We start from the raw sequence: 26,809 nt of genomic DNA, 5'->3' as shown, positions 1-26,809 counted from the left end.
ATATATTATGTAACACCCCTTGCAGACTCTGGCACATTTTCTGAAGCAGAATATATGTAAATGTTTACATTAAATGGGCCAAATAAAGTTTATAAATAGTTATCACCAAGTGACGTCCAGTTTTGTTGCCAAGGTTTTACAGGAAAACTGTGAATTTTGGAATTGAGGATAAGGAATTGTAGTGCCATATAATGAAGAAGCAGCAGTCTTCACTGTAACTCTCTTTTCCTTTTATTGTTTTTGTATTGCTCACCGAATAGTTCATTAGACATTTTTCCTGCAAAACTTGACTTGCCCAAATAAGAAAGAATTTGGGGTCCATAAACCTAATTTATCCATTGCATACAGCGTCATTAGCAGATCAGCCACGAACTCTTCTGCTTTTAAGTTTGCCTGGAGATTATTATATTCTGGCTCTGTGGTTTCATCTTCTAGCTCTTTGGTCTTTTTGTACCCAAAATCATCCATTGGTGTGTTCTTTGGTAGTGTTGTCTTTTGTTTGGTGGTTTTGTGTTTTGTTTTGTTTTTTAACAGAAGTAGTTGATCAGCTTCATTGTTCTAGCTTGTTTTGCAGTGATCTGTGTTCATGCTATAAAGGGATAACAATTAACGAGTGCTTCTGAATAATGATAATGTTCTGCCAAGAGGATCAGATGGACAGTTGTATGCATGTGCTCTAGCCCATCTGAAAAGCCTTATTTTTTTCAAGGTTTAGTAACTCTAGAGCAGGAAACGCAGCACACCAATTTCTGAACCATCTTCAGGGGCTGTGATAAGTAGTGGAGAGTGTGTCGTACATTAGGAAAAGTCTAAATGATTTGCTGCACGTGATTTGGGTTTGGCCATTGATAGTTGAATGTGTACTCACTACTCGCTTAGTCTCCAGACCATTTTACATATACATAGGAATACTGTCTGACTTAGATTTATCTTTTAGTCCTGATTTTGTGAAGCATAATTTCTGATTGCTCTTGCCTTCGTCATTTGTATGCTCTGGAAGAAAACAGATATAATTTAGAGTCCCAGAGATATGTAAGTATCCTTCAGCTTTCAACCTGACTAATGCAATATGCTGGTTCAGTATTTGCAAAGTTTAGAGTACTTTTTTTGCTGGTGAAAGCATCGTATGAGTCTTTGCAGGCCTATGTTTGCTTAAGAAAACTATAACCGAAAGGTGTTTCAAAAGAAATTAGATTGCTTAAGTACTTGCAGGCAACAAGCTGTAAATTGTAGAAATGCTTTTCAGAGTAAGAATTATAAGTGTTTTCTAAAAGACTGGATTGTAAACCGAAAGGTAGGGGAGCACATTTCATATCAGTAAAATCCTTCCACCCAGATAATACATTTATTCAGCTCTTTGATTCTCCCCAAAAGCCAACGTTTGGCCTTACGTGGGCAGTGAAATGCTACCCCCAGGTAGGGTTTTAAAATCTCTCTCTTCCATTAGATTTTCACACCCCCTCAAGATAAAATTTTCTTGAAGGAAGTTAGCCAGCTGTTCTCCACACTAAATGTTCTAGGTAGTTCATTTTGCTTTGTTGTATTTTCTTTCATTTTTTTTAAGATTTTATTTTTAAGTAGTCTCTACACCCCCGAGATGTGGGGCTCGATCTCACAACCCCGAGATCAAGAGTCGTGTGCTCCATTGACTGGACCAGCCACGTGCAATGCTTTGTTGTATTTTAAATTAAGAGCCAGGAACCAGGATTACCAGACTCTCAGAGACCAGAAATAATCTCTCCCATCATTCATCCCAAACATACACCGCCACATGTACACACACTCACACTCCTTGTTTTCAGAAATACAGACCTTGCATAGTTGGTTCTCTTTTCAGAGTATCCTATGCAACACAGTCTTTCCTAGTTATAATGCACTTTTCTTACCACACATGTAAGTAAAAGCTTACTTTAGTTTGACTTGATATTTAGAGAGGAAGATGCCAGTTGGGAAGAAGCCTGTCAGTTTGTCGAGCCTGCCCATGACAGGTGGGGTGCGGAGGAGCTTCTCTGGTGACGAAGAGTTGACTCCTCCTCCATATCGAACCCTTCCAGCACAGACAGCCCCGGAGGCCTTCCCACCTCCCAGCACTAGCCGAGAGTTCAGTCCCAGCCTCAAAACAGGTAATAGTCACATCAGCACCTCAGGTACTACAGGGGGTGAAAGTCTGGGTCGGGCGGCGGGAGACAAAGCATGGTCCGGCATGACAGATGCTGACTCATTAAATTTTTCTTTTCCTTTCAACTAAAAACTTCATCTTCACTAGTCCTTGGTAGTCACTTCACTAAGTTGAATCATCAGGGAGGGATTTTTATTTTCTTTTAAACCACTTCTGAGCCTCAAATTTAGGGTAAAGCTCATCATTTCAGTTGATTGAATTGTGAGACCACTTGTACTGTTCCGTGGTTGCATTAAAATAGTTGAACATTTTCCATCACAGAATTCCATGTGGTGTGACCTGGGGGAGAAATACACCATTAGGGATCAGCCTGATTAATCAGACCCAAAGACGAAGCTTTTCGTCTCTCACTCACTAGGAAGGATGTGTTTTGCGTTCCTATGGAATTTGGGTTCTGGTGGTAACAGTGTGACCACCATTGTAGTTGAATGACATGAACTTGGAGATAAATACTTGTACAGTTTTGGTGTTGAATGTGAGTAAAATTCATTCCCATAACTTCATGTTTCCATATTTACACTGATTCAGTAAGTGACATTTAATTTAAATTTAATTGGTTTGGCCAAGCTAGTTGATTGTAAGGAAAACTGCAAAAGGTTTTGCCCTTCGTAATTGCTAAGAGCAAATGTATTATCATAGAGTATCAGAAAGGCTTTACTTGCATGTGATGAACGTCAGACATGAGTACAGAGAGACAGCTTCACGGCCAGAGTCGTACAGGCCTTGGCATATGTTCTGCCGTATCCAAGCTGTTGCTTTTAAACTCGGTGGTTTTATTTAATCGGTAGTCTTCAGAATGCCTCTTGTGTGTTGAAAACCCTGATGGGACTTAATACCTAGCTCTGTTTTCTTTTTCTTCCTCTGTTTGATAATGCCTTTTTACCTGAAGTTTTTTGGGGTTTTGGTTTTTGTGGGGGGTTTTTTGGCCTTTTTTTGTGGTTGTGTGTTTTTGTTTTTTGGAGGTTTTTTTGTTTTTTATTTTTTGTTTTTTGCCTTCTAAGATGTGTTCTTTTTAGCATTTGCCTCCCCATCGGTGTATTAGGTTATCTTCATCCTCCCTAGTCTAAGCCTTTCTGACGATCACTCTGATATCCTTGTATCTAGAGGAAATTACTATGCCTTTTTTGTATAAAAAATAGGTTAGGACTACAAATGTAAGTTTATATGCTCCTTAGTGGAAAAACGTTCAAAGTCTTAAGAACATTTCAATTTCTTTTCTTGTTTGTGTCTCTGACTTTGTTTTTGTACTTGTTATTTATGACATAGTCTTCCTTAACCTAAGTCATTACCTGTAGACATTGTGAGCTCTGAATATGTTTGAATTTTTATTGGATTTTAGGTGTTTTCTTTAAGCATTAGACTACTTTAGAAGGCGTGTGTCGTGTTCGGTGAGAGATGACTGATTCATGTAAAATAAAACTTCTAGGATTGGCAAAACCCACGAACTCAGAGTAGATGCATGGGACGGAAACCAGGGGGTCTCTTACATGATGCCCTTCTTCCACCACTGTCTGTAGTTCTCATCCAGGGACCCATCTCGTGGGACGTGGTGTGATCCTACTCTGCTGAAGCCGTATGGGGACTGCATTCCTGTCCTAACTACCTGAAAGCTGCAGTTTGATTAGCCACTGGGAATTTATTATTTATGGACTTCCCCAGCTAGGAAAACATGATTTCCATTAGTTTATCTCCTGAAATGTTAGTGATTAGAGTCCACAAAGTGACTTCTTTTTAAAAATGGAGCTCAGAAAATGCACTTGCATGGAAGTTGACATTCGGCCACAGGGTCTTTTTTATTTCATCCATCATTCATTGAGAATAAGGCCTGGAAAAGAGAAATGATTAGCGTGAAGATACCAGACAGGCTTTATTTTAGGTTCCATGAAAACAGTGAAACTTTGCATGGAACCATTCCACATCTGAGTGAACGTTTCACCTTTATCTTGAGTTACTTTTTTTTAAGCACATTGTTTTCATATTTTAACATGCATAGAAGCATAATCCGGAAATTTGTTGTTAGTAGTAAATGCAAATAGTTTCAGAACTGTTTACAATCTCAACTTACCTTTCTTAATTTCAAAAAACGAAACAGAACAACATTGGTTTGAATGGAACATGTCTGGTCTTGAAGCGCAGGAGTTCTTTTCTCATTCATATAGCCATCTGACCATCCTATAACAAGATACTGTTTCAACCAACCTTTTATCGTGGGTACTGCACCTTTAATGAAATTGGGGGGTTTTTTTTCCATGTGTTTATTTTCATGGTATTGTTCAAATGTCCCTAACAATTAATGTGTGTTGGTTAGATTTGAAGGATAACTATTAGATACTTGATACTCTCCATAAAAGCGTTTTTAATTATATCAAGTACTTTTTTATAAAGAAAATAACTGCACAGTCTTGTTTGCTTTGACTTTCAACAGTCTGATTCGTGTTTGTTTTGCTATTATTACAGGCATAGTGTATTCACTTTTCTGTCTTTGGGCTATGAAATTTTTTAACACCATTACCAAAACAAGTACCAAAGTAAAATGAAATGAACTGACATCTCTCAAAAGATTATTCTTTAAATTATTAAATAAGATGTCAAAGCTATTTTTTTAAGATTTTTTTTTAAGGTGGTTTTGTTTTTGTTTTTTTTGAGTAACCTCTACACCCAACGTGGGGCTTGAACTCAAAACACCAAGATCAAGAGTCACATGTTCTGCGGACTGAACCAGCCAGGCGCCCCAAAGACCACTATTTTTGGAACAAATCTTTTGTAACTAAGATCAGGACAGAAAATATTTTTCTGTGACTGTACTATTTGACTTTAAAAGTGTAACCATTTTAGGGCGCCTGGGTGGCTCAGTCGGTTAAGCATCTGCCTTGGGGTCAGGTCATGGTGCCAGGGTTCTGAGATCGAGTCCCACATTGGGCTCCCTGGGCTCCCTGCTCAGCAGGGAGTCTGCCTCTCCCTCTGCCCCTTCCCCCTGCTTGCGCGAGTTCTCTCCCTCCCCCCCTCGCAAAAATAAATAAATAAAATTTTTAAAAATAAAAATAAAGTGTAACCATTTTAATATTGTTCCACATGGTGACACTGTCTAGTTAGTGGTTCATGAAAACTTATTTGGCTTACTATTCATCTGAATACTCTGAGTCCTAATTCTCATAAATTGACCTTTTTTTTCTGTATAAGCAGTTCCCAATTTACGTTCCATATATGTACGCATCCTCTCTTTCCAGTTGTAATGAAAAGATCCATAATGGAAGAAACAAAAAGTTTGCACTTTCTGTCTGGAGCCAGTGCCTCCTGGAAGCAGACAGGTTCCCTCAGGGAGTAGCAGCACGCCAGCGTGAGTGTGAGTCGCGTGCTGCACGTACACATTCGGGGCAGGCACCGTGGCAGAGGGAGCTCAGGCTGCCCAGCCGCCGAGCACAGCAGCCAGCGAGTTCCCACCGAGCACAGCCCCTGGACAGGGCTGGCCGCCTGTTGCCGAGTCTCCCTGCTTTCCCAGGTCGTAGGTGAAGTCTCTTGTTTCAGATTATTCAGTCACATTCAAAAGAACCATGGGACACAGGCGAGGGAGTGGGAGGGACACAGTTTGTGACCTCTGATGTAGCCCATCAGTGTGCTGAAGAAATCGGAGAAGAAAACTAGCACTGCTCACCATGGGATTCGATTCCAGTCTGTATTACTGTTGGCATACAAGATCACCCATCCTTTCAGTTATTTGGAATTTGACCAGCTCAATTTCGGTTAAACAGTAACATTTTTAAGAAACTTGGACACATCTCTGAGAGGTTGGTAGTTACTAAGACTAGTTTTTAGCACCTAGCTGAGATCATTTTTATTTAAAAAATAGGGAAGTAAAAAGATAGGAGAATCTCAGAATTAAACAGCCTAAAGTTTTTGCCCAACACCACTCCTGGGCCCAGCAAAGAAAAAATGTCTCTTTCTCTTCATCTTTGCCCATGCATTAGAAAGAGCACTCCCTCCTGTCCGTGAGGATTCTTACTAGCATGACTTCAGTGCCTGTCAAGAAATCTAAACCCCACTGAAAATATTAGAAACTGAAAAACAATTGTCCACAGAAATAAGACCTACTGGACCTATTTATAAATTGAGGACTGCCTATACTGTTGGTTTGTTTCCATTAAAAAGGAAGTCATTGGGGTGCCTGGCTGACTCGGTAGAGCATGCGATTCTTAATCTCAGGGTCGTGAGTTCAAGCCCATTGTTGGGCATGGAGCCTACTTAAAATTTTTTTTAAAAAAGAAAAGGGGAAAAAGGAAGTCCTCAGATAAGAACTCCGGCAGGACTGCTGTTAGGTGATGCCATTGGCAATGTTCGCTGTTCTGCACCAGTGATTTTCACATTGCCAATGTCAGTAGTTTTATTTTACCTAAAATGATTATTCGAGTTTTCCATGATTTTAGTTTTAACATAGATGTTTATCTAATATCAGATTTATCTTTTGTTTTTATAAATATGTAAATTCTGTATACACATAGTATCCATCTTGATGATAGAATACTTCGTATTATTTATAGTACTATTTTAATATTATCAGATTTATATCATTTTTCTACAGGGAGTCTTTTTAATAAAGGTACTCCTTGGAAATAATGAGATTACATTGAAGTCCTATTTATTGTGTTGTTACTTATTTTAAATATTATAGTTCGGAATCATGTGAGAAATAGGTCATTGTTGTATAGACTTTGACATAAAAGTGAATACTTCACTATAAGAAAAATTCTAATTATTCTTGCCAAATTAGTGCTCACTATTACCTTGACCATTTCATTGAAAATGTCCATCGTGCAGGGTCCAGCTCGCAGTAGCTCACTATTCCTTTACGGAACTTTTCCTTCACTGCTGATATACTTTGAAAATTAAAATGAATTAAATGTTTGTACTTCAGGGGGTGAATTTCAAAGAGTTATTGAAGACATGAAGAAGCCTTACTAACTATAAAGTTGGTGGAGCCTCAAGATGGAAAGTAATCTGAATATTCCAGAAACACTTAATAACATGCCATGCGTTTATCTCTTTCATGCAGTGACTACATTGCAGCTGAAGGAGGAGTTGATAGACGGAGAGGATTATAGTTTCCTCCAAGGAGCGTCTGATCAGGAAAGCAACGGCTCTGCCAGCTTCTACATCAAACAGGAGCCCTGAGAGGGTTCCAGAACTGAGGGCGGGAGGGGAGGAATTTTACACAGGACTGATTTCTACTCACTCGAGCTGTACAGCGGGGCTATTCTACTGGGACATTTTGCTAAACATAGAAAATTTCAGTTCCAGATTTTTCAGGTGGGTGGGGAAACTATTTTAGTCGTGGGGGGAAATTTTTCAATTTATAAAAGATGGACAATTTTTGTGTTGTATTTGAAGCTTTTGAAAGAATTTTGTAATATTTTCCAAGTTTGGATTTATGTGCATTGTTAACAACTGAAATTCTAACTTTTTGGTAAGATTAAAGTTTAGGTAGCAGGATTGAAGGAAATGATTTAAGAAGGATATAGTTGTAAATGCAAATGAACTGTCATTACAAATGAACCTTTTTGGTACCTGTTGGGAGATTTTGGGATTTTAGAAGTTAGGCCAGTCACATCTCCAGCTTCCTTTGCTGCAGAAATATGCAACTGAACCCCCCTCTCATGGAGGGTTCGTCACCACATAGATCATGGAAGGGGTAATTAATTCTGCTTGCTGGCATTTTATTGCAGCCCATTTTAAATGTTTGTACAGAAATGTTTTTCATTCTGTGAAGATTTATTTGGAGTTCTATATGAAACTGGAAGAACTCTGGATACTTTTATATGTTCTCTTTTAATTAAAAAATGATTAAAATTATCCTAACACTAAAGTGTTAAACTGGAATGGTTGACAAAGATAAACAGGATCTCAGTCTACGCATTGAGGGGTTGGGGAAAATGCAATATTGTCCTTCGTTCATTTTCTTTTCCTTACTAAAAGATACCCCACAAGAGGGATTCTGATCAGTTCTCTGCCATTTCCCTCCATCTGTTAGATAATACTTAGTATAACCACACCCCAAAACAGATGTTCTTCTGTATTACCAGTAGAATCAAATCAAAAGTTGTTTAAAGCCAAAAATCAGTTTAGAATTCAAAATCATTCCAGCTCTGCTTTTAACTATCCTGGATTTGTTTAAAAAAAAAACTAATTTGAAAGAGAATTTAATTTTCTTAAAATTCCGTATATATAAATATATATATATATAGTATGAATTGTCTTTTAATTGTATTCAAAATTAATTTTAACAGTAATAACTGATTTGGACCATTTCAAACATTCCCTACTTTAAAATTCACATGGCTTCCTTTAAAAAAAAAAAAGAGGATACAAGGGTAAATTGGTGAAAGGTTTGCTCTCTGCGTTTTTTCTAACTTTCTGAGTTGTGACTGAATGAGAGAGCTCTAGCGTTTACCAGTGAGGTTCATAAACTAAACTCTCAGGAATTAATTGCATCTGTTCTAGAAGTGCTTCTGGGTCTTAGCCTGGCCTCTTCAGAGTGATAACATTGGCCGTCTCCTCTGGAATATAGGTAGGGCTAATTAGAAATTAATCAAAATGATTAACCTCTAAAGTCCTTCAGCCTATGGAATGCTTTAAAAAAAAAAAAAAAGGTAATGGAAAGCCCCAGGAGACCATTTTAGGTAAGATTTTTGTTTGAATTTTAAAATGCATAGAACATTAAAAACCAGCAATTTATTTTCTAAAATATTGCTCTACTTTTGGGAATAATAGCATTGGTAATACGCACAGGTTTACCTCATTCTATGCAAGAGGGGTTAATAGCATAAGGTTTTGTAGTTGCTACTGGAAGTAAAATTTGTTACTTTATAGTGTAAGAATGTATGGAATCGCATGTCAACATTTCTTAATACTGACTCTTTAGGGGCATAAATGCAGATCATATCAATGCCAAGTTGATTCTCATGTGTCAAATATGTGTGAATTCAGCTGTTAAATTACTGGATATTTATCTTAAACAACCTTACTGAGAGGGACCTACTGTAAATGTGACATCCTCACACTTCCCAAATCTCCAGCTTTTAAGAATCTTCCCATAAACGTAAAGCCTAGAAGACTTCCAAAGCAGGGCTTACCACAGTCTTCGTTGTCAGGCTCCGGTTCCGGGACAGGAGCCCAGGGAGCCAGCTGCAGGGCGTACTCGGCCGTACCCTGGGCTTAGGGGCTCTGTGGGGAACTGAGTAAACCAGGAGGGATCTGGTTTGGAGCCTGGTAATTGGTTCTGTGCACAGTGCTCATTTGTAGCCAGATCTTCGAAGCTTCCAGTCATACGGCAAAACCAGGCTCTGAGTGCTTTCGAATGTCCCGCCTGTTCGTGCAGTGTTTCTCATCTTGATCCCATGACCAACAGTTAGACGTTGGCGAGGACTTCCTACGGTCTAGACACAGTCCGAAGCCCTCCTCGTTGTTCAGGCTCTAACTCCTGCTGCTTCCGAACAGAAACAGGCCGGTGCAGAGGAGATAGCCGTCTTAGCCATAACTCCGGTGTACAACCCCATAGCCCCCTTCTCTCTTACGGTTCAAAGTGTACTGCTGACCTTGGGTTTGTTACCATTTTTTTTTTCCTGTTAGGATTATTTGGGGATTTTTTGGTAGTTTAAACTCTTTAACCTTTTCCTTGCTGTGTATGAGGAAAGCTAAAGCTGTTATCAACTTCTTATTCTACGGATACTAACACGGGTTTTCAGTGTTTGTTTGTTTTTATTATATTAATTTTGCGTGATGTGAATACCCTCTCCCATCAATACTTGTATTATGGTGCTATATATTTGGTAATGATCCTTTACTATTGGGAAGGGATTTTAAAAATACTGTGATGAAACTGGGTTGCTTCCTTTGACTTTCATATTTTAAATAAAGCCACAGTCATTTATACAAAAGAAAAGCATCTGTCCCTGGGCAAATCTTTTGAGGACAGAGGTCAAAGTAAACTGCATAAGGTTTTTACATCACTTCTGTATGTATTTGATACATAGATCAATATCTGTACAAATTTACTCTTTTATTTTCTTGGTAACTTGTGATCACTGAGAAAGTATTTGAGACTTTCTCACGAAGTGTATATAATGGCGTGAAAAATTCCTTCAGAGAAACTTATGTTCCTTTCATTTTTACCAAACTGCAAATTTTCAGCATGGATGTGAAAAGCATTAAAATTATAACTTTGTGTACAAGATGAAAATAATTCACTAAATTTGCCCTTTTTTACACAAAATAAAATGTTAAAGTTAAGTTGCATCGGAGCAATTCTTTAATACGCTTTGGTCTTTGAGGGGTTTCCTTTTTTTATTCAAGATACTGAGTCCCTTCTGTGAGCAACCACAAGCCCCCGAGAGAGCCAGGTGGGTTCCTTCCTCACAGAACCTGTGACCAGACAAGGGGAAAGCAGGCACGTTGAGTGAGCAGTCTACTCCCGGCTGACAAGGGAGGACAGTATGCGGGTGGCTGTGTGGACGCGGCTGCTTTCAAGCCAGGATTTCACAGACGAAGGTAAACGGCCAAACCACAGCACGGGCAGAGGGGAGTGCAGAGCCCTGGAGGGGAGAGTGCATCCCTGTGGCTAGAACATGGGTTTCAGGGTTGGTGTGCTTGCTGGGAGACTTTATTTTTTTTAAGCAGACAAAATTCATAGGATGTGAATAAATGATCCCAGCTGGCTCTTGCTGTTTCCGTGAAGAGGAAATGCAAGCCACCCTCCTCTACCAGCAACTAAGTTGTTAGTAAATTATTCAATTTCTACTAAAAAATGCAGTTTGTAGACAATTTTATGGATGTAAGAGAACAGATGGATTGGGTCTTCCGGGGTTAATTTCATCATCATGCTTTAGAAAAATCTAACATGCTGCAAGAAAAAAGTAGAACCTAATTTCTGCCCTGCTTTCTACCCTAAATGGCTTGAACGGTTGCCTAGTACATTGGAATTCCCAGCCTGGCTCTCATTTACAGTCCCATGAGCTTTGAGATACACATACTATTCTTGAAACCATTACGTGCCCGCTGGGAAAGCTAGTTTCCTGGTGTGCTTTATGCCCAACATACGCTCTAAGAGTACCAAGTGTTTCCCCGAAAAAGAGAACTCTTTACCCCTGCGGTGTTCATCCGGCCTTGTGAGATCAGGGGACAACAGTAAAGGATTTCCTCTTACAGACTGTTACTGAGGCTAGGGCATTTAAATAATGCATTTAATATGTGTTTCCAAAAAAGTTTTATGGAAAGCATAAAAGGTTCTGAAGGAGTTGTCTGCTTTCACACACCTAGCTGGAAGATAAGATGAGGTCCAAAGCCCAGCCTTACTCCAGAGGGCAGTCACTTTAATCTCACCATAGTCAACCCTTTCCCGGTCAGTTCTAGCGAATGAAGTCCCAAAGTTCACACCCTTCCTCTCAGCTTTCCCCACTCCAAATCTGATTTCAGTTACCCTCCAAACTCATAATTTTCAGGGGTCACTTGGAAGGAAAACTAGGTAAGGTAGTTAAGCAGAGTGACCAAGAGCATGGGGTCGGAAGCCAGCCGCTTCCACTGACAGCCTTTGTTAACTCTGTCACTCCGTTTCCTCAGCTGTAAAATGGGGATACGAGTACCAGTCTCGTAAGTACCAGTCACACTTAAACCAACTGAGCCATGGAGGCGGCCTATAAACCGGACTCCAGGTGATAGTATCATTTATATTAATGGGTGCTATTTGGTATTGTCTTCCAACTGCGCCATTCCAGCGAAATTAACCTTAAATGCAGGCAGTAAGAATTTTGTAACCAATCACTGCTTGTAACCCAGGTAACAGGCATGATCCGTATCTCACCCCAGGGAAGAGTAAAAAGTGGGGTAGGGCTGCAGGGAACACTTTACCAGGGACCAGCCACTAGATACATTCTTTCTTTTAAACCTGCAATGCGGTGGTATTACCCTCATTTTACCCATGTCGTTAGACTTCCATTTCCTCCTAACTTGCCCCGTTACCAGTCAACAAAGATGTAAATCTGGACAACTTGACTACTCTTGTGTTTCACTCAAGCTTCAACAAACTCACTGTATAGAAATACACATTTCTACAACCTCTAAGGTGGCTGGGATATTTTTTTCATTATTTCCTTTGGACACACAGCCAATGCCACACTTGTCCTCTTCAGCCTCTCTACTTTACCTCCTAGAGTCTAGCAGTACATCCCGGTGCTGAGAAGGGGTCAGATCGTTCTTCCACAGCAAGCAGGATCACCGAGTTCCGGATAATGCTACGAAAGCCAAGGAACCAAATCCCTTCTTCCAGTGCAGTATCAAGTAAGCACACGAGGACGCACAGTTTCCAAAGGCTTTATTGGTAAGTACGTTTTAGAAAAAATGGATTCTAGTACTTCCAAGTCACCGGAATGAAGAGCTGTGTCCAGGGACACGTCAAGTGATGCCAAAGGGGATGGATGCTTTGTCCCCCTTTATTCATAGATCCAGTCAAAAGCACAAGACTTGTAGTGGACCAGCTCTTCAGGCTTAAACCATAGGCTGATTTCTTTCTCTGCACTTTTTACTGAATCACTGCCATGAATGATGTTCCTAAGAAAGAGAACAATTACTAGTTACCACATTTTATTTATTTATTTATTTAAAGTAGCCTCCACACCCAGTATGGAGCCCAACATGGGGCTTGAGATCAAGACCTGAGCTGAGATAAAGAGTCAGACGCTTCACTGACTGAGCCACCCAGGCGCCCCAACTTAACCACATTTTAAAGTGCCAAAGTCTGTTTACGGCTAAGGCAAAGGACAGTCACTGCAGACCTTTTCAGCCAAAGTACCACTTGATCTACCCCCAAAGTATTTCCTCTTAAAAGCAACTATAAAATCAGGGGCGCCTGGGTGGCTCAGTCAGTTGAGCATCTGACTCTTGATTTTGGCTTGGGTCGTGATCTCAGGGTTGTGAGATCGAGGCCCACTGGGGCTCTGCACTCAGCGCAAAGTCAGCTTGGGATTCTCTCTCCCTCTTCCTCTTCCCCCCCACCCAACCCCAAACCCCTACTCTCTCTCTTAAAAAAGAAAAACTATAAAATTGTAAATGTATTTGATCAAAAGTATCCCCGGGCTCAACTTTATTATACATACTCCCCAGTTTCCAAAACAGGGCCTGTACCCCAAGACTGCTGTGCCACAAAACATTACTTCTTGAATTTTGAAACACAGGGATAACGGACCAATAACCAAACTAGGTGGGGTCAACGGCCCTTTCTGCTGCGTTTTCATAAACATTCACTTGCAAAGCCCAACTGAAACATTCACGCTCACTGAAATCCCTTTATTCCACCTGGATCTTAAAACTCTGTACAAAGTGTTTGTACAGATTTTATACAGTGAGGGAACCAAAAGGTTAAGTGGTGCACCCACAGCCAGGGCACCACAAGGAGCATAGCCGAGGCATTCCCCACACTCTGCGCTTTCTGCCGTGTCCCACGGGACCTACCACACACAGCTCCCTGGTGCAAGGCCTTAGGTAAAATTTTAAGTAGCCTAGGGAAATAACTATTGAAGAAAACCTTCATCCAGTGATCATTACCACCTAATTTTAAAAGTTCAGATTTTCCTGAAATTGGGATACACCTAAAATGTTTCATATCCCCACTGAAGTGCCTTTTGAGAAAAAGTCGCCAGCACCCCTCAGGGCTTACCTGCCAACTTGAATGCAGAAGTCCCCACGAATGGTGCCTGGCTTCGAATCCGCTGGGTTGGTCTCCCCAAGCATCATTCGCCCCGTCTTGACCACATTCAGTCCCTCCCAGACCTGGAAACAGTCGGGAAGAGGAACTGCCATCAGATCTGTCAGCTGGGACCACTCCGGACAAACCTTCGTCCCTGCCTCACGGCATGCTTCTGTCAGGCCCATCGGTGACACGGTTAAGCAGCTCACCCCAATACGAGACAGCAGCGGCCTGTAGGAGACGCTCTGTGCTCCATCCCGAGCGGACAGCTCGGATACAGAGAAACCATCCACCCAAGCTGGGGACTTCCCGCCTGAGAAGAGGATGAACAGGACAAAGAACCTCAGGCAGCCACAGCACAAGGAGAAAGTGATGAAGCGGGAGAGGAAAGTGATCGTGCTGGAACAGGATCGGGGGAAGGACAGGAGTGCAGGACACGGTGAAGATTCCCATGAAAGCAGAAAGTGCAGCCCGGGGGAAAAACACGAACAAAGAGCTGTCCTCCGAGAATTGGGACCAATTTCAGTGCCTCCCTCCTGAACTTTCTATTCTTCTTCATTCCCAGCTGGACATTGATGCCAGAGGAGGAAAGAGACTGCTCCATTTCTAGCAGTGGGTCATACAGAACTTTTTCTAAGGTCTGGTTCCCCATGCTTTTTCCTCCCAAGCTCCTAGTTGCTCTGTTCACTAAGTAACTCCAGCAGGCTCCATTTGTCAAACAAGGAATCTGGAGTGGCCGGGAAGATGTCTAAACAGAGGACACGCTGCTGGCATTGAGCAAGCTGGGTTCTGCACCAGCCCTTATTCCCGGCCCTCCACTCCCAGCCCCCACAAGCACTTGCCATGGCCACAACCGGCCCGGAGTTCATGTACTTCACAAGCCCCGGGAAGAAGGGACGGTCCTTCAGGTCAATGTAGTGCTGCTTGAGGAGCTCCTCGGAGGCCTGGCACAAAACAGGAGGTCACAGTTAGGATGTACACCCAAAGGGCTGAAAAATGGCTCTGTCCCATCCTCAGAACCCCCCATTCCCAAGGCAGGTTCTCCAAGTCCTGCAACATTCATAAGGCGCATATAGAAATCCTACCCAAACCCTGCCACAGATACTCTTTTAGCAGAAAGACTGTTTGGATCATGAAGACATCCTCAAAATGTCAGTGGTATTAGTGGGGTTATCATCCTAAGAAGTAGATGGCCGAGAATCTAGATGTGGAGGGTTAAGCGCTGTCTGCCTTTGAAGGAAATACGTCGGAGAGAGGTCATGTCAACTCTTCTGGCCCATTTCCAGTGCCCTTTCGGACATTTCACATGTTAAGTGAAAACGTTCTTCTCTTCCCAGATGGGCTTGGTTAAGATATCAAGACTGACTTCTCCCTGAAAGTCCAGATCTGGACCCCAGATGTAAAGTGTGTAAGTGCCGGGCCTTGCCCTAAACCGGGGGCGGGGGGGGGGAGCTCCCACCATGGACACGTGCGGCCCGCGCGGCCCGCCCGGGGGACAGGCTCTCTCCACCACTCGCCAGCCGGCCGTCACGTCATCTCCACTTAACCTTGCGAGGGCGCCCGAGCGCGCGGGCCTGGGGCCAGGCTGGGGCGCCAGGATCGCCGCGGGGCGAGAGCCTTGGGGGGGGGGCGGTAAGTGGCGGCGGGTGAGCAAGCGGAGCGCCCGCCGCCGGGCACCTGGGAGCGGGGGGAGGGGAGGGGTGCCGCGTTACCTGCAGGAACTTCATGGCCACGAGGCGGAACCCCTTCTGCTCGAAGCGCTTGATGATCTCGCCCACTAGGCCGCGCTGCACGCCGTCCGGCTTGATGGCAATGAACGTGCGCTCCTGGTGGGCCATGGCCTGCGGGCGACAGGTCGGTTCAGGGCCCGGCGGCCGCGCGGACACAGGACCCCGGCCGCCCTCCCCCCGGCCCGCGCCTCCCCCGCATCCCCACCCCGCGGGCGCCCCGGGCCCTCCGTCCGCTCCGCGGGGACACCGCCCGCCGGCCGCCCCCGCCCCGCGGGAGGGGATCCGGCGCAGGGCCCGGGGTGGGGGGGGGTGCGGGAGGCTAGCGCGTTCTTGGGGAGGGGCCCGGGGGGGCGGCGGGGTAAGCACCCCCAGCGCCTCACCGGGAAGCTGGCTGCGCGGCGGGAGACGAGACGTGGAGCGAGCGGCGGGGCCCGGAGCGGATCGGGAGGAGGGCCGCGCGACGGCCACACCCCGGACGCCCCGCCGCCCAACCCGTGAGGCCGACGCGGCCCGAGATCTCTGTCCACGCCCCGGGCCGGCGAGGGGGCGCTGGGGGCTCGGGAGCAGGAAGTGGCTTCCTCTCCCGGGGGCGGGGGGTGCCCGCGGCTGGGACTCGGCACGTGCGGCCCGCAGCCCTCCCGCCCCACCTCCTGCCCCACGCGCGCACGCCCGCGCACACTCACGCTGCCCGTGCGCTCAGGCTCTCCAGCCGGACACAGACCCGGACCAGACTCCAGACGCTCTCACACGGTCAGACCTGCCGCGACCGCACCCAGCTCCCCGCCCTTGGGTGGCGCCCAGCTTCGCGGCGGGGGAGGCGGCGAGCCCCTCCTCGCGGCCCGTCCGGACGCCCGTCCAGCCGTGCCTGTCCCCGGAGATGGTCGGAGGCCTCGTGTCTGTCCCTCCCCGGAACCTCACCCGAGCGCTCCCGGCGACCGCACGGACAGCCGGTACCTGCCGCGTTGACAGAGGACTTCGGCGGCCTCCATGTTGACCTCGAATTCCTCTTCCCAGTTTATCTCCGCAGGCAAAGCATCCCGTGATGGGAACCGAAACTGCCCCTCGAGCAACGAGGACCGCCCTGAGCAGGACTCCGCAGGACCAACCCCAAGACACCGCTGGAGTTGACCTTCAACGCCCACCTGCAGGTACACACCGACCTTTGTCCCAGAGTCTCCGAATAGAAACCCGGAGTATTTTCAGCGCTTAGAGACCGTCGTTGAGACGTTGGTCCAGTCTTTCCTGTTGGCCTCCCTGAAATAAATTCTCTTCTTGTTCCACCTCGACTGGCCTGCCTTTGGGTTTGTCAGTGCGGAGTGTGGAACCTGGTCTGACTGGGCCCCCCGGAGCCAGGTGCCCTTGCACCCCAGCCCTCTGGTCCACCTTGGCTTCCCAGACTGCTAGTTGCCGAGCGTTAAAGCACAGTCCTCATTCTGGAGAGACCAGTGTTCCCTTTGGCTTCAAGGTGAAGCACTAATTCGGGCTTCGTTTTCAGTTACTCAATGTCACCAGTGGAAAAGAGGCTGGGAATTCCTCTGGGGAGCTGTTTGCCCCCTTGGTCCAGGCACGAAGAGCTTCTGTGGTATGGTTCATAGCAGCGTTCTGCCTTTCACATTCCCTGTCCTTTCTGGAAAGACAGCCCTTAACTGGGCAAGGTGTGATCGGTTGCCTCACTACACACATACTCAATCCCCAAAGGTGCCGGTACTTTCTCTCTGCCCCAAACACACAGGCCATGCTTTGTGTGAAACAGAAATGCATCTAGTCCTCAGCTGCATGGAAGGAAAGTAGCCCCCGTGGAGGAAATCCTTTCACAAATTATACGTGTCAACTCTCATTGCATACTTGAAATAATCTTACAGTTTCGTCAGGCACACCCCAGTGAAACTGGGAAAACACGGTAGCTCCCACCCCAACTCCCCTCCTCTCCACTGCCTCTACTAAAGCCAGGTGAACAGGGAGAATACCAGGAAAGAAACCCTAAAGTTTATGGCAAAAGTAATTGTCCCCAGTATGTATTCTCAGCTTCCCCCTTCACATAGGAGAGCTCCGGAGTATTCTCTAGGCACAAGGGTGCCTAAATAAAAATAACACTTTCCACGTTCTCTTGCAGCAAGAGGCTTGCCCATGAAGAAGTTCTGGCCAGCGGGATGGAAGGGGGAGCAAAGATGGTAAATTCAGGGTGACAGTTCTTCAAAGAAACAATCCACTTCCCTTCCCAACTTGCCATTAGTCACATGTAGGGGGTAAGGCATGTTACACCGGTTAGAAGGAAATCAGTCCCTGGACAACCTCAAGGATCAGAACCTCACCACCATCACCACCGCTGCTAACCTACCTGGACTCTGCAGCTTTATTGAGGTATAACTGACAAAAATTGTTACGTATTTAAGGTATACAACCTGCTGTTTTAATTTACATATGTTGTGAAATGATTACCACAATGAACATCCCACACTTCGCATCGTTACCATTTTCATCTGTGTGTGTGAGCACCTTAATATCTACCCTCTTAGCAAATTGCAAGTACACAACACAGTACTGTGAACTAGACACAGGACTGTATGTTAGATTTTTAGTTTAGACTTTTAAATGAAAGATAAGTAAATTTCCATCTTGCTTATGTTAAAGCAGCCAAATCAGCGCCCCAACACATCAAAGCTACTCACAAGATTTCACCTGCTTCCTCTGAAGTCCTCTCAGGGACCAGGCCCACTATCCAGCTTTTCTGTTTTTAGAGTAGTTACAACTTCACACACTGCCCCATCTGCTGAGTCCCTGAGAGCTTCTCAAGAGTAGGAAGGATATCTCTCATTTCCAGTGAATCCTCTGTACCCAGTACAATCTGGGCAACCTAGCAGATCTTTCCTGAAGGACTGCAGACTGGCTCGGTGCCAAAAGCAGATGAGATGCAGGAGTGAAGGGAGGGATGGGCAGAGAGAAAGAGAGACAGAGATCTCTCAGGCCAATAAAAATAATTTACATAGTACTTACACTCTCTGTTAGCTCAGGTTATCCAGAGTAAATGGAAAAGAAAAAAGAATACAAAGCAATAGGGCAATACAAAGTAACCGACTCGATGAATCCTAGGTTGGGATGAAACACTTTAATCTGATGGTAGCACATAATACTGTACAGGGAGCTCTCCCAGCTCCAAGAGTTCCCCTCCAGGTTATAAGGAAGGTCTCAGAAGTAAGTGGATTTGGGAGAGCCTGGCCCCCACTCATGGGAGGGAAAGGGAATGGAATGAGCAAAGCACTGAGGTCCGCTGTCCCGGCACTCGGCACTCGTCACTCGTAGATCCAGCTCTGAGCACAGCTCTTGTAATCCACCAGCTCTTCGCGCTGGAACCACAAGCCAATCTCCTTCTCCGCGCTCTCCACAGAGTCGCTGCCGTGGATAATGTTCCTGGATGGGGAGAGAGGCAGCCACGTTACCAAGACCCAAAGGATTCAACTGCCCGGAAGCCCCCCTCGCTCCCACTGCCAGAAAGCTGACAGCCCCTGCAGCAGAAAAAGCCAAAGCCCCCTGCACCCGAGTCCACATTAAAAGAAAAAGCCCACAAGCACAGTGAAGGTGAGGATGAAGAACACCCTCCCCGTATTCCAGTCCTCGGAGCAACACTGACGAAGCAGAGAGGACTCTGGCCAACAAAGTGTGTTGCGCCGGGTTCTACCCTCTCAAGACAGGCACAACCACAGTGATGTTGATGGCCAACGGCAAGAGGGCTCGCTAAGCCAGACACCAGTTTCAGGGGGAAAAAGACAACGAACTGATTTCAAACTGATCTGCATATGGAATCCTGTCCATCCCAGCCTCAAGAACCCAAATCTTTTTTTTTTTAAGATCTTTTTTTGTAAACTAATCTCTACACCCAAAGTGGGGCTGGGCTCCAACTTACAACCCCAAAATCTACAGTCACATGCTCTACCAACTGAGCCCAGGTGCCCGAGGAACCCAAATTCTCGTGTCACCTAACTCAGATTTTGGAAAAAGGCAAAAAGCACTGATTCCTACCTGCCAACTTGGATGCAAAAGTCCCCACGGATGGTCCCAGGCTTGGAGTCCGCAGGGTTGGTCTCCCCGAGCATCACTCGGCCTGTCTTCACCACATTCAGGCCCTCCCAGACCTCCAAGGATAAAAGAATATATGGTCAAAGAAAAAAAACCCATCTCAGCAGAAAATGTGAGAACTATTAATTCAAAGAAAGAAAACAAAAAGCCCCCTTCACACTGAAGAAGTAGTTATGGAGCAGCTGTTTGTTCCAACACTAGGAATACTGGTCCCCCTGCTACCACTCCTGCTCTTCTACAGTCCACTCTTGACAGAGCAGCCTTTTAAAAATGCCCACTGTTAGACCTCTGCTAGCATCCGTCCCGGAGCTCGGCCAGTGCATGGCCAGCACAGCCCTGCCTGCTCTGGCCTGCGCCCGTGCCTCTGAACTCATGGCATCTGACCTTCTGCCACCCACCAGGCTCCAGCTGCTCCAGCCTTCTTTCTGTACCTCGAAAAGTTCAGGCCCTTTGCACTTGCTGTTTTCTTGTTAGGACTATTCTTCAACGTGATTTTGTATATGCCTGGCTCCTTCTTCTCACTCCGATCTCAGCTTGAAAAGCATGTTCCTTAAGCACCCGATCTAAAGTGGCCATTTGCTGTCACGTTACCCTATTTCATTTCTGGGCATATCACTAATCATTAATATATATATATTTTTTTAATTTCTTCATTATCTGCCCATCTTCCCCCTTCAAGATGTGTAGGCGAGCAAAATCTCATTCACGACTGTTTCCCCAGAGTCTGGAACAGAGCCTGGTGCAATGAAGACAACCAGTACATACCTGGAGGAAAATTATTGCAATAAGCAAGAAGGAACAGTCTCCCTGCTTCCCGAAGTATAGAGTCAGGCCGACCTCTCCTGCTTGCCCCCAGCTAGGAGTCGCGGTGGGGTCTTCAGTTCAGCAGACAAACGCATCTTGCCTTTGGTGGGTCAGAGAGCTAACTCCTATCCTAACTGCCCAATCCTCCCAGCCCCCATTTCCTGTGTATCAGTGAGGACCCGGCGTCCGAGGCAGGAGTCACAGCCCTCACTCTTGGCTCCCAACAGAGTCACCCACATCGCTATCCCACACACGCACACTCACCATGGCAACCACAGGTCCTGACTGCATGTACTTCACCAGGCCGGCAAAGAACGGACGGTCCTTCAGGTCAATGTAGTGCTCCTTGAGAAGGTCTTCGGAAGCCTGTTGCACAGCACCGAGAATGAGAACTGGGCCCCAGACTTTCTAAGAACCAGCCATCGAGTTATTTCCCACTCACTGCTGTCTAAAATGTGAGCTCTTAGCTCACTGATTCTGTTATAACGCAGTCCACTCCCGACACGACCAGAGGGGAGCAGTGCCAGAGAGGCTGAAAGTTTCAGCTTTGTGCCAGTCTCCCCCCATTGGCCTTGACTGATCGGAATAAAACCACAGAACATTAGAATCGAATCCCATCTTAGACAGCAAAACTAACAATACGATGAATTTCCATTCATTTCGAGTAAGCCTCAACTAAAATGTCAGAGGGAAGTGGCGGGGTGGGGGGGGTCTTGGCATTCAGTGAGAAGCAAACTGAACCCCGCCACGTCCCAGGGAGACTGCACATTTACTCAGAAGAGAAAGGCCAGGGGCCGGGTGTGGAACTACGCGAGCCCCACAGGTATTTCGCAAGCGCCTCAAAAGTACATGACATCTAGCAATAAATCGAGTTAGCCAGACAGCAAGCCATCTGTGTCAATTCCAACTCCCTCAGCCAGCCTCGCTCTCTGCCACTACCCACAGGCTTGTTCTGGGTCTAACAAGGACCCTTCGTCCCCCGGTTCTGTGCACTGTGCACTGCAGTCACACCCAAACGTGGACAGCGGCGGGCAGAAAGCACCTCCAGAACGGCCCATCACTCAGCCTCCGGTTGATCGTTCTTTGCCGAAGTAAAATGACACAGCCACGTGACCACGCCATGTCAGCAATTTATCCTCTGCCACCCCCTCCAATCCCAACGGAAGACTGAGGATAGTCGTGGTCTCCTCACACACACTGACCTGACCTTCCCTTCCCCAGACACTCTTTCAATTCTACTAATTGGTTCTGATTATTTTTTTAAAGATTTTATTTATTTATTTATTTGAGAGAGTGAGAGACAGAGCACCAGCAGGGGGGAGGGGTAGACTCCCTGCTGAGCAGGGAGCCCAATGTGGGGCAGGACCCTGGGATCAGGACCTGAGCTGAAGACAGATGCTTACCCGACTGAGCCACCCAGGCATCCCGGTTCTGGTTATCTTTAATCTGCAGAACAGATTATAGGGTTTTTTCGGAGGGGAGACCTCAAGTTTTCCCTCCCCTCCCTCCTCTATGTCAGATATAAACAACTCTGCAGACTCCTGGCAGCTCTCCCTCCTCCCATTCTTCCTCAAGCCCACATCCACGATAGGAAACTCAGTGTAACAGAAAAAATGCACGCACCTACGGGTCAGAGAGACCCGAGTTAAAACCCCTGCCCCATCACTACCTGTGTACCTTCAGATACGTTACTCAACCTCACCAAGCCCTGGGTTCCTCATCACTGATGACCACAGGCATAGAAGTAAGTATATCTCTGGGCTGTCATGAGAGCCAAAGAAAACACATGTGCCCAGCACACAGTTAATGCCTGATCAACAATACTTTTCCTTTCACGTTGCCTTCAAAACCCAATTTAATATGCAAACTCTCTGGAAAGCAATGCTTCTCCAACACCTGGCACTAATCGTTCCATCATATACCCCCGCTCTGCACTAACATCCATCTAGTCCCTTTTATACTAAAGCAGTTTTCTAAAACATCACACGGGAACTAAATTGCAAATCAAACTAAATTTAAAATGCACTAGTAGAGTCCAAAGATGACTCTAGGATAGGAAAAAAGACTGCCCACTAATTTATCTGCTTTGAGAACCTGAATTCTCATTTCCCAGGTCTGTCTGAAAAAGGGTTCTTGGCCAATTAATCCTTTTCATTTTTGTTTTGTTTTGTTTTTAGATTTATTTTAGGGGTGCCTGGGTGGGTCAGTTGGTTAAGCGTCTGCCTTTGGCTCAGGTCACAATCCCAGGGTCCTGGGATTCAGTCCCGCATCAGGATCCGTGCTCAGCGGGGAACCTGCTTCTCTCTCTCTCCCTCTGCCTCTCCCCCAGCTTGTGCACACACTCTCTCTCTCTCTCTCCCCTCTCTCGCTCACTGTCTCTCAAATACATAAAATTAAATCTTTAAAAAAAAAAAGATTTATTTTAGAGAGAGAGAGAGCATGAGCAGGAGGGGCAGCGGGAGAGAGAGAATCCCAAGCAGACTCTGTGCTGAGTGCAAAGCCTGACGCAGGGCTCCATCTCATGACCCGGAGATCACAACCTGAGCTGAAACCAAGAGTCTGACAACTAACTACATCACCCAGGTGGCCCCTCCTTTTCATTTTTTGAAATCTTGCTTTGCAGATGTCTTGCAAGTGCGTCTGTTCTCTGCTGTTTTCACGCGGGCCTTCCCAAGGGCAAAACCACAGCTTTCTCCCCAACATGCCCCGATGGTGCCTAATATACACTAGACACTAAGTGGGCGGTAAATAAAGATGGAAAAGATCTCCTTGCTGAGAATCACCCCGCCTCAAAGACGGGGGTGTGGGAGGAGGGAGGTTCTCTGAAATTATCTGTTCAGGAAGCTCAAGCCCAGGAGTTCAAACACACCCAGGGCTCTAAGTCAGAAATCACAGTGCTCTCCTGAAACCCATATTGCACTGTATGTTAACGAACTAGAATTTAAATAAAAATTTGAAGAAAAATAAACAAAAAATTTAAGAAGAAGAAAAATAGGGGCACCTGGCTGGCTCAGTCAATGGAGAGTACGACTCTTGGTCTCTGAGTTCAGTTCAAGCCCCACACTGGGTGTGCAAATCACTTCAAAATTAAAATCTTAAAAAAAAAAAAGAAAGAAAGAGAAAGAAATCACAGTGCTGCAGTAATATGCAGAACTCTGCCTTCCTAAGGAAAACGGAGGCTATTTCCAAAAGTCCCAGTAACTTGGTTTATTGTAGGACTCGGCCACCTTGCTAGGCACCAAGGAGTTTCCAGGTTTCAGGACATGTGTTCACCTTACATGGAGAAGGCTGAAAAGGAGGGGAGGGGGGGAACGGGGAGGCTAACCTACAATGATCCCCTGTACTCCAAACGAACAGAAATATGAAGAATTAAGTCCACTTACCTGAATTAATTTCATAGCAATGAGGCGGAATCCCTTTTGCTCAAAACGCTTGATGATCTCTCCCACGAGGCTGCGCTGGACCCCATCAGGCTTGATGGCAATGAAGGTTCGTTCGCTGTTGGCCATGGTCCTGAGGATAAACAGCTGGGAGGATGAAACAGCACTGAATATCCTGCCGACATCATTATCCTTGTCAAGCGGATTACCCCATAAAGCTGGTTTAACTCTGTCACGCCAACTCCAAGTGTCTCTGGGAAAAACCCCATTCCTAGTGTGTTCACCAGCCTGTGCTACTTTTAAGACACATTTTAAAGATATATGTATAAACAACATGCCTACAATGGTAGTTGTATATTCCAAGAACAGTGTGCTATTGGGGCGCCTGGGTGGCTCATCGGCTGAGTGTCCAACTCTTGATTTCAGCTCGGGTCATGATCTTTGGGATCAGAGCTGGGCAATGGGCTCCGCACTCAGTGCAGAATCTGCTCCAGATTCTTTCTCCCTCCCCCTCTGCCCCTCCCTGCTCACATGCGCCTACCTCTCTCTCTCTAAAATAAATCTTAAAAAAAAAGAATAGTGTGCTATTGCAGTGTATGACTGTGTTCACCACAAGGTGCTGCCGTGAAAAACTCTGGAATAGCACATGTGTAAGAAATGTTCCTAAGGGGGGAAAAAAGAATTTTCTCTAAGCAAAGAAACAAAGCAAAAACAAAAAAACCAATTCCTCCTCAATCCCCTTAACCCTGAACTAATATCCCAGGGTGGGCAAGGGTCCAAAAGCAGGGGCTATTATTTCTATCCAATCTGACCTAAAAGCTTCTATTAAACATCTATTTTGTAGCCAATACCGTGGCAGAATTAAGGTAGGGAATGTTTAAAAAAAAAAAAAAAAAAAGACACCATCTTTCTGAATTATCCAGAGAGGGGAAACTACAGTGATAGAGTGGTATCAGGTCCAAGGCAGAATGAAACAGTGTGACCTACTGCCACAGTCATGGTATTAGAACTGGAAGGGGTTTGAGAGATTACTTCGTTACAATCCCCTTCATTTTACAAACAAACAAATCTAGAGCACCAGAATGAGGTCCAAAATCCCGATTTCCCAACCCAATAAAATGCTTATGCTACATTATCACACATAATGAATATTCTGACAAACCGGTAAAAGGTGGATGGTGGGAGAATGAGAGCTATTAGTAATATCTGAGATGGGACATCATGCAGGAAAGAGGCCTAGAGAACGTCCGTCCCAGACCTTGCCTTTTACAGAGAAGACTGGGCTCATGACCTGCTCTGCCTCCACAAGATGGGAAAGGAGGAGGCCCCTGACCTTGAAAGTCACTCCCTAATGAGGATAGCCATCTATCTCTGGCTCTATCTTCCTGTACTTTAGTTAACCTCTTATTATAGCACCTTAATATATTTTGATTTGTTTGTGTTTCTGTCTCCCCACCGGTCTGCAGCCTGTATACAGGGACGGTTTGTTCCTGTGTCTGTCCCTGGTACCTAGCCACATGGCCTAGCATTCAAAAAGAGCAAAGAAAATGTCTTAAGTCCTAATCGCCCTGCCCTTGCAAGAAAAAGAGACAAAACCCAAAGGCTGGCGGAGAACTCCCAATGGAAGCTCGAGACAAGCATGGACTCCGCAGGAGCAAATGGGGCTAACGAGCCACAAACAGCCTCTATCCATACCATTTATAACTATAAATGTCCTCCATACCAACCGAGACACACTCATTCATTCATTCATTCAGCAAGAACTTACTGGGCCCCAACTCCGTGCCCAGCACTGCACGCGACAAAGACAAATAAGGCACAACCCCTGTCGTCGCGGCCTGATGGAAAAGGCAGCCACGGACAAAGGCAAGTCCACGTGGCGTGGGACTTGCGCTGACAGGTCTGCACCTGTCCGCCGGCCCTGCCCCGCCCCGCCCTCCCATCCGATCCCTCTGGCCACCTCTCAGAGCGGAATTCATCCGACCCTGTCTCTTCCCCTCTCCCCCGACCCCAATATCTCCCCCTTATTCTTCTCAGGACTCCAAACCCCTCTCACCCCTCCAGCTGCTTGGGCTGCAACTCCTCCTGGGGCCGCCGGCACCGGAAACACGCCCCAGCCCCACGTGGTTCCTGGCACCCGCCGGTGCGGAACGCTTCTTTTCGGATCGGCTCCCGGGGAGCCTGTTTTGCAGAACACCACTCGGCCACGCTTCCTCTTGGGAGTCGGATGTCATTCTAGAGAGCAACATTCCGACGCTTAACTTCCGGCACTGCTTTTTCTTGCTCTTCCGGTAAGCTGCCTTTTTTTTTTTTTTTTCCCTTAAGGTTCTATGACTCACTTCCTTCGTTCCCGAGTAAATTGGCTCCCCGAGAGGTGGCGCTCCCACTTTGCACGAAGTCCGAACGGGCACCTGACCTAGAAGTAGGTCTTTCTCACTTTACATTTACTCATTCTTTCCAGCCTATCAAGCACTGCATTATTGAGTATCTACTGTATGCCGGCCACTTTTCCAGGGCCTGAGGGTATAGCAGTAAACTTGGGAGGTTTTGGTGCGGTTGGGAATGGGGACAAAGAATACACAACTGAGCAAATCGATATGGAATACGTTGTGTTATGTTAGTGCTGTTAAGAAAAAGCAGGGCAGGGGAGAAAGGATGAAGGAGTAAACAACTTTAAAAGGTTGGTTGGGGGGGGCACCTGGGTGGCGCAGTCGTTTAGCGTCTGCATTCGGCTCCAGGCGTGATCTGGGATCGAGCCCCACATCTGACTCCTCTGCTGGGAGCCTGCCTTCCTCTCCCACTCCCCCTGCTTGTGTTCCCTCTCTCGCTGGCTGTCTCTCTCTGTCAAATAAATAAATAACATCTTTAAAAAAAAAAAAAAAGTTGGTTGGGAAGAGCCACTCTGAGGAAGTGA

General features: G+C 45.8%; 3 protein-coding genes across 15 annotated transcripts in view; 1 reads left to right on the top strand and 2 right to left on the bottom strand.

Moving 5' to 3' along the window:
- Window positions 1-12,676, top strand: part of MBTD1 (mbt domain containing 1) — a 69,436-nt gene extending 56,760 nt beyond the window's left edge. For 9 of the 11 annotated variants that reach the window (XM_045773065.2, XM_045773064.1, XM_045773067.1 and 6 more), the window contains one exon: window positions 7,227-10,459. In XM_045773065.2, the coding sequence (XP_045629021.1) occupies window positions 7,227-7,345 (119 nt within the window). In that variant the 3' untranslated portion in view covers window positions 7,346-10,459. Of the gene's footprint in view, window positions 1-1,931; window positions 2,124-7,226; window positions 10,460-10,522; window positions 10,718-12,375 lie in introns of those variants that run through there. The other 2 variants (XR_015721307.1, XM_087854509.1) reach the window with 2 other exon arrangements.
- NME2 (NME/NM23 nucleoside diphosphate kinase 2) lies at window positions 12,520-16,517 on the bottom strand. 2 transcript variants are annotated; one of them, XM_045773070.2, is made up of 5 exons: window positions 16,321-16,517; window positions 15,620-15,748; window positions 14,750-14,851; window positions 13,878-13,990; window positions 12,520-12,772 (listed from the first exon to the last, which is right to left on the bottom strand). In XM_045773070.2, exons 2-5 carry the CDS (start codon window positions 15,743-15,745, stop codon window positions 12,655-12,657), a joined length of 459 nt encoding a protein of 152 aa, XP_045629026.1. In that variant the 5' UTR covers window positions 15,746-15,748; window positions 16,321-16,517; the 3' UTR covers window positions 12,520-12,654. The 2 variants fall into 2 exon arrangements, with proteins under 2 accessions (XP_045629026.1, XP_045629025.1); XM_045773069.1 differs by lacking the exon at window positions 16,321-16,517 and adding an exon at window positions 16,018-16,154.
- A 2,204-nt stretch (window positions 16,518-18,721) lies between these two features.
- On the bottom strand, window positions 18,722-26,053 carry NME1 (NME/NM23 nucleoside diphosphate kinase 1). Of its 2 annotated transcripts, none has more exons than XM_045773071.2 (5): window positions 25,952-26,053; window positions 23,899-24,028; window positions 20,780-20,881; window positions 19,655-19,767; window positions 18,722-19,045 (listed from the first exon to the last, which is right to left on the bottom strand). In XM_045773071.2, the coding sequence occupies exons 2-5, from the start codon at window positions 24,022-24,024 to the stop codon at window positions 18,928-18,930; spliced, it is 459 nt and encodes a 152-aa protein (XP_045629027.1). In that variant the 5' UTR covers window positions 24,025-24,028; window positions 25,952-26,053; the 3' UTR covers window positions 18,722-18,927. The 2 variants fall into 2 exon arrangements, with proteins under 2 accessions (XP_045629027.1, XP_045629028.1); XM_045773072.2 differs by having other exon boundaries at window positions 23,899-24,042; window positions 25,952-26,047.
- Between the last annotated feature and the right edge of the window lie 756 nt (window positions 26,054-26,809).

Source organism: Ursus americanus, chromosome 23, assembly GCF_024610735.1.
Source record: "Ursus americanus isolate L20-20 chromosome 23, mUrsAme1.1.p, whole genome shotgun sequence".
Classification (NCBI taxonomy): Eukaryota; Metazoa; Chordata; class Mammalia; order Carnivora; family Ursidae; genus Ursus; species Ursus americanus.
Note: the sequence above shows the minus strand (reverse complement) of the source record. Positions and strands in the feature narration are given on the sequence as shown.

Bases quoted from the DNA above. Each gene is read 5' to 3' on its own strand.
- NME1 (XM_045773071.2), bottom strand. From the start codon at position 24,024: ATGGCCAACAGCGAACGAACCTTCATTGCCATCAAGCCTGATGGGGTC. The intron at 20,882-23,898 runs GTAAGTGGACTT...GCTGTGCAACAG, and splicing joins TTGCTATGAAATTAATTCAG to GCTTCCGAAGACCTTCTCAA. The intron at 19,768-20,779 runs GTGAGTGTGCGT...TTATCCTTGGAG, and splicing joins CAGGACCTGTGGTTGCCATG to GTCTGGGAGGGCCTGAATGT.
- NME2 (XM_045773070.2), bottom strand. From the start codon at position 15,745: ATGGCCCACCAGGAGCGCACGTTCATTGCCATCAAGCCGGACGGCGTG. The intron at 14,852-15,619 runs GTAACGCGGCAC...GTTTTGTGCCAG, and splicing joins TGGCCATGAAGTTCCTGCAG to GCCTCCGAGGAGCTCCTCAA. The intron at 12,773-13,877 runs GTAAGCCCTGAG...TCTCTTTCTTAG, and splicing joins TTCTGCATTCAAGTTGGCAG to GAACATCATTCATGGCAGTG.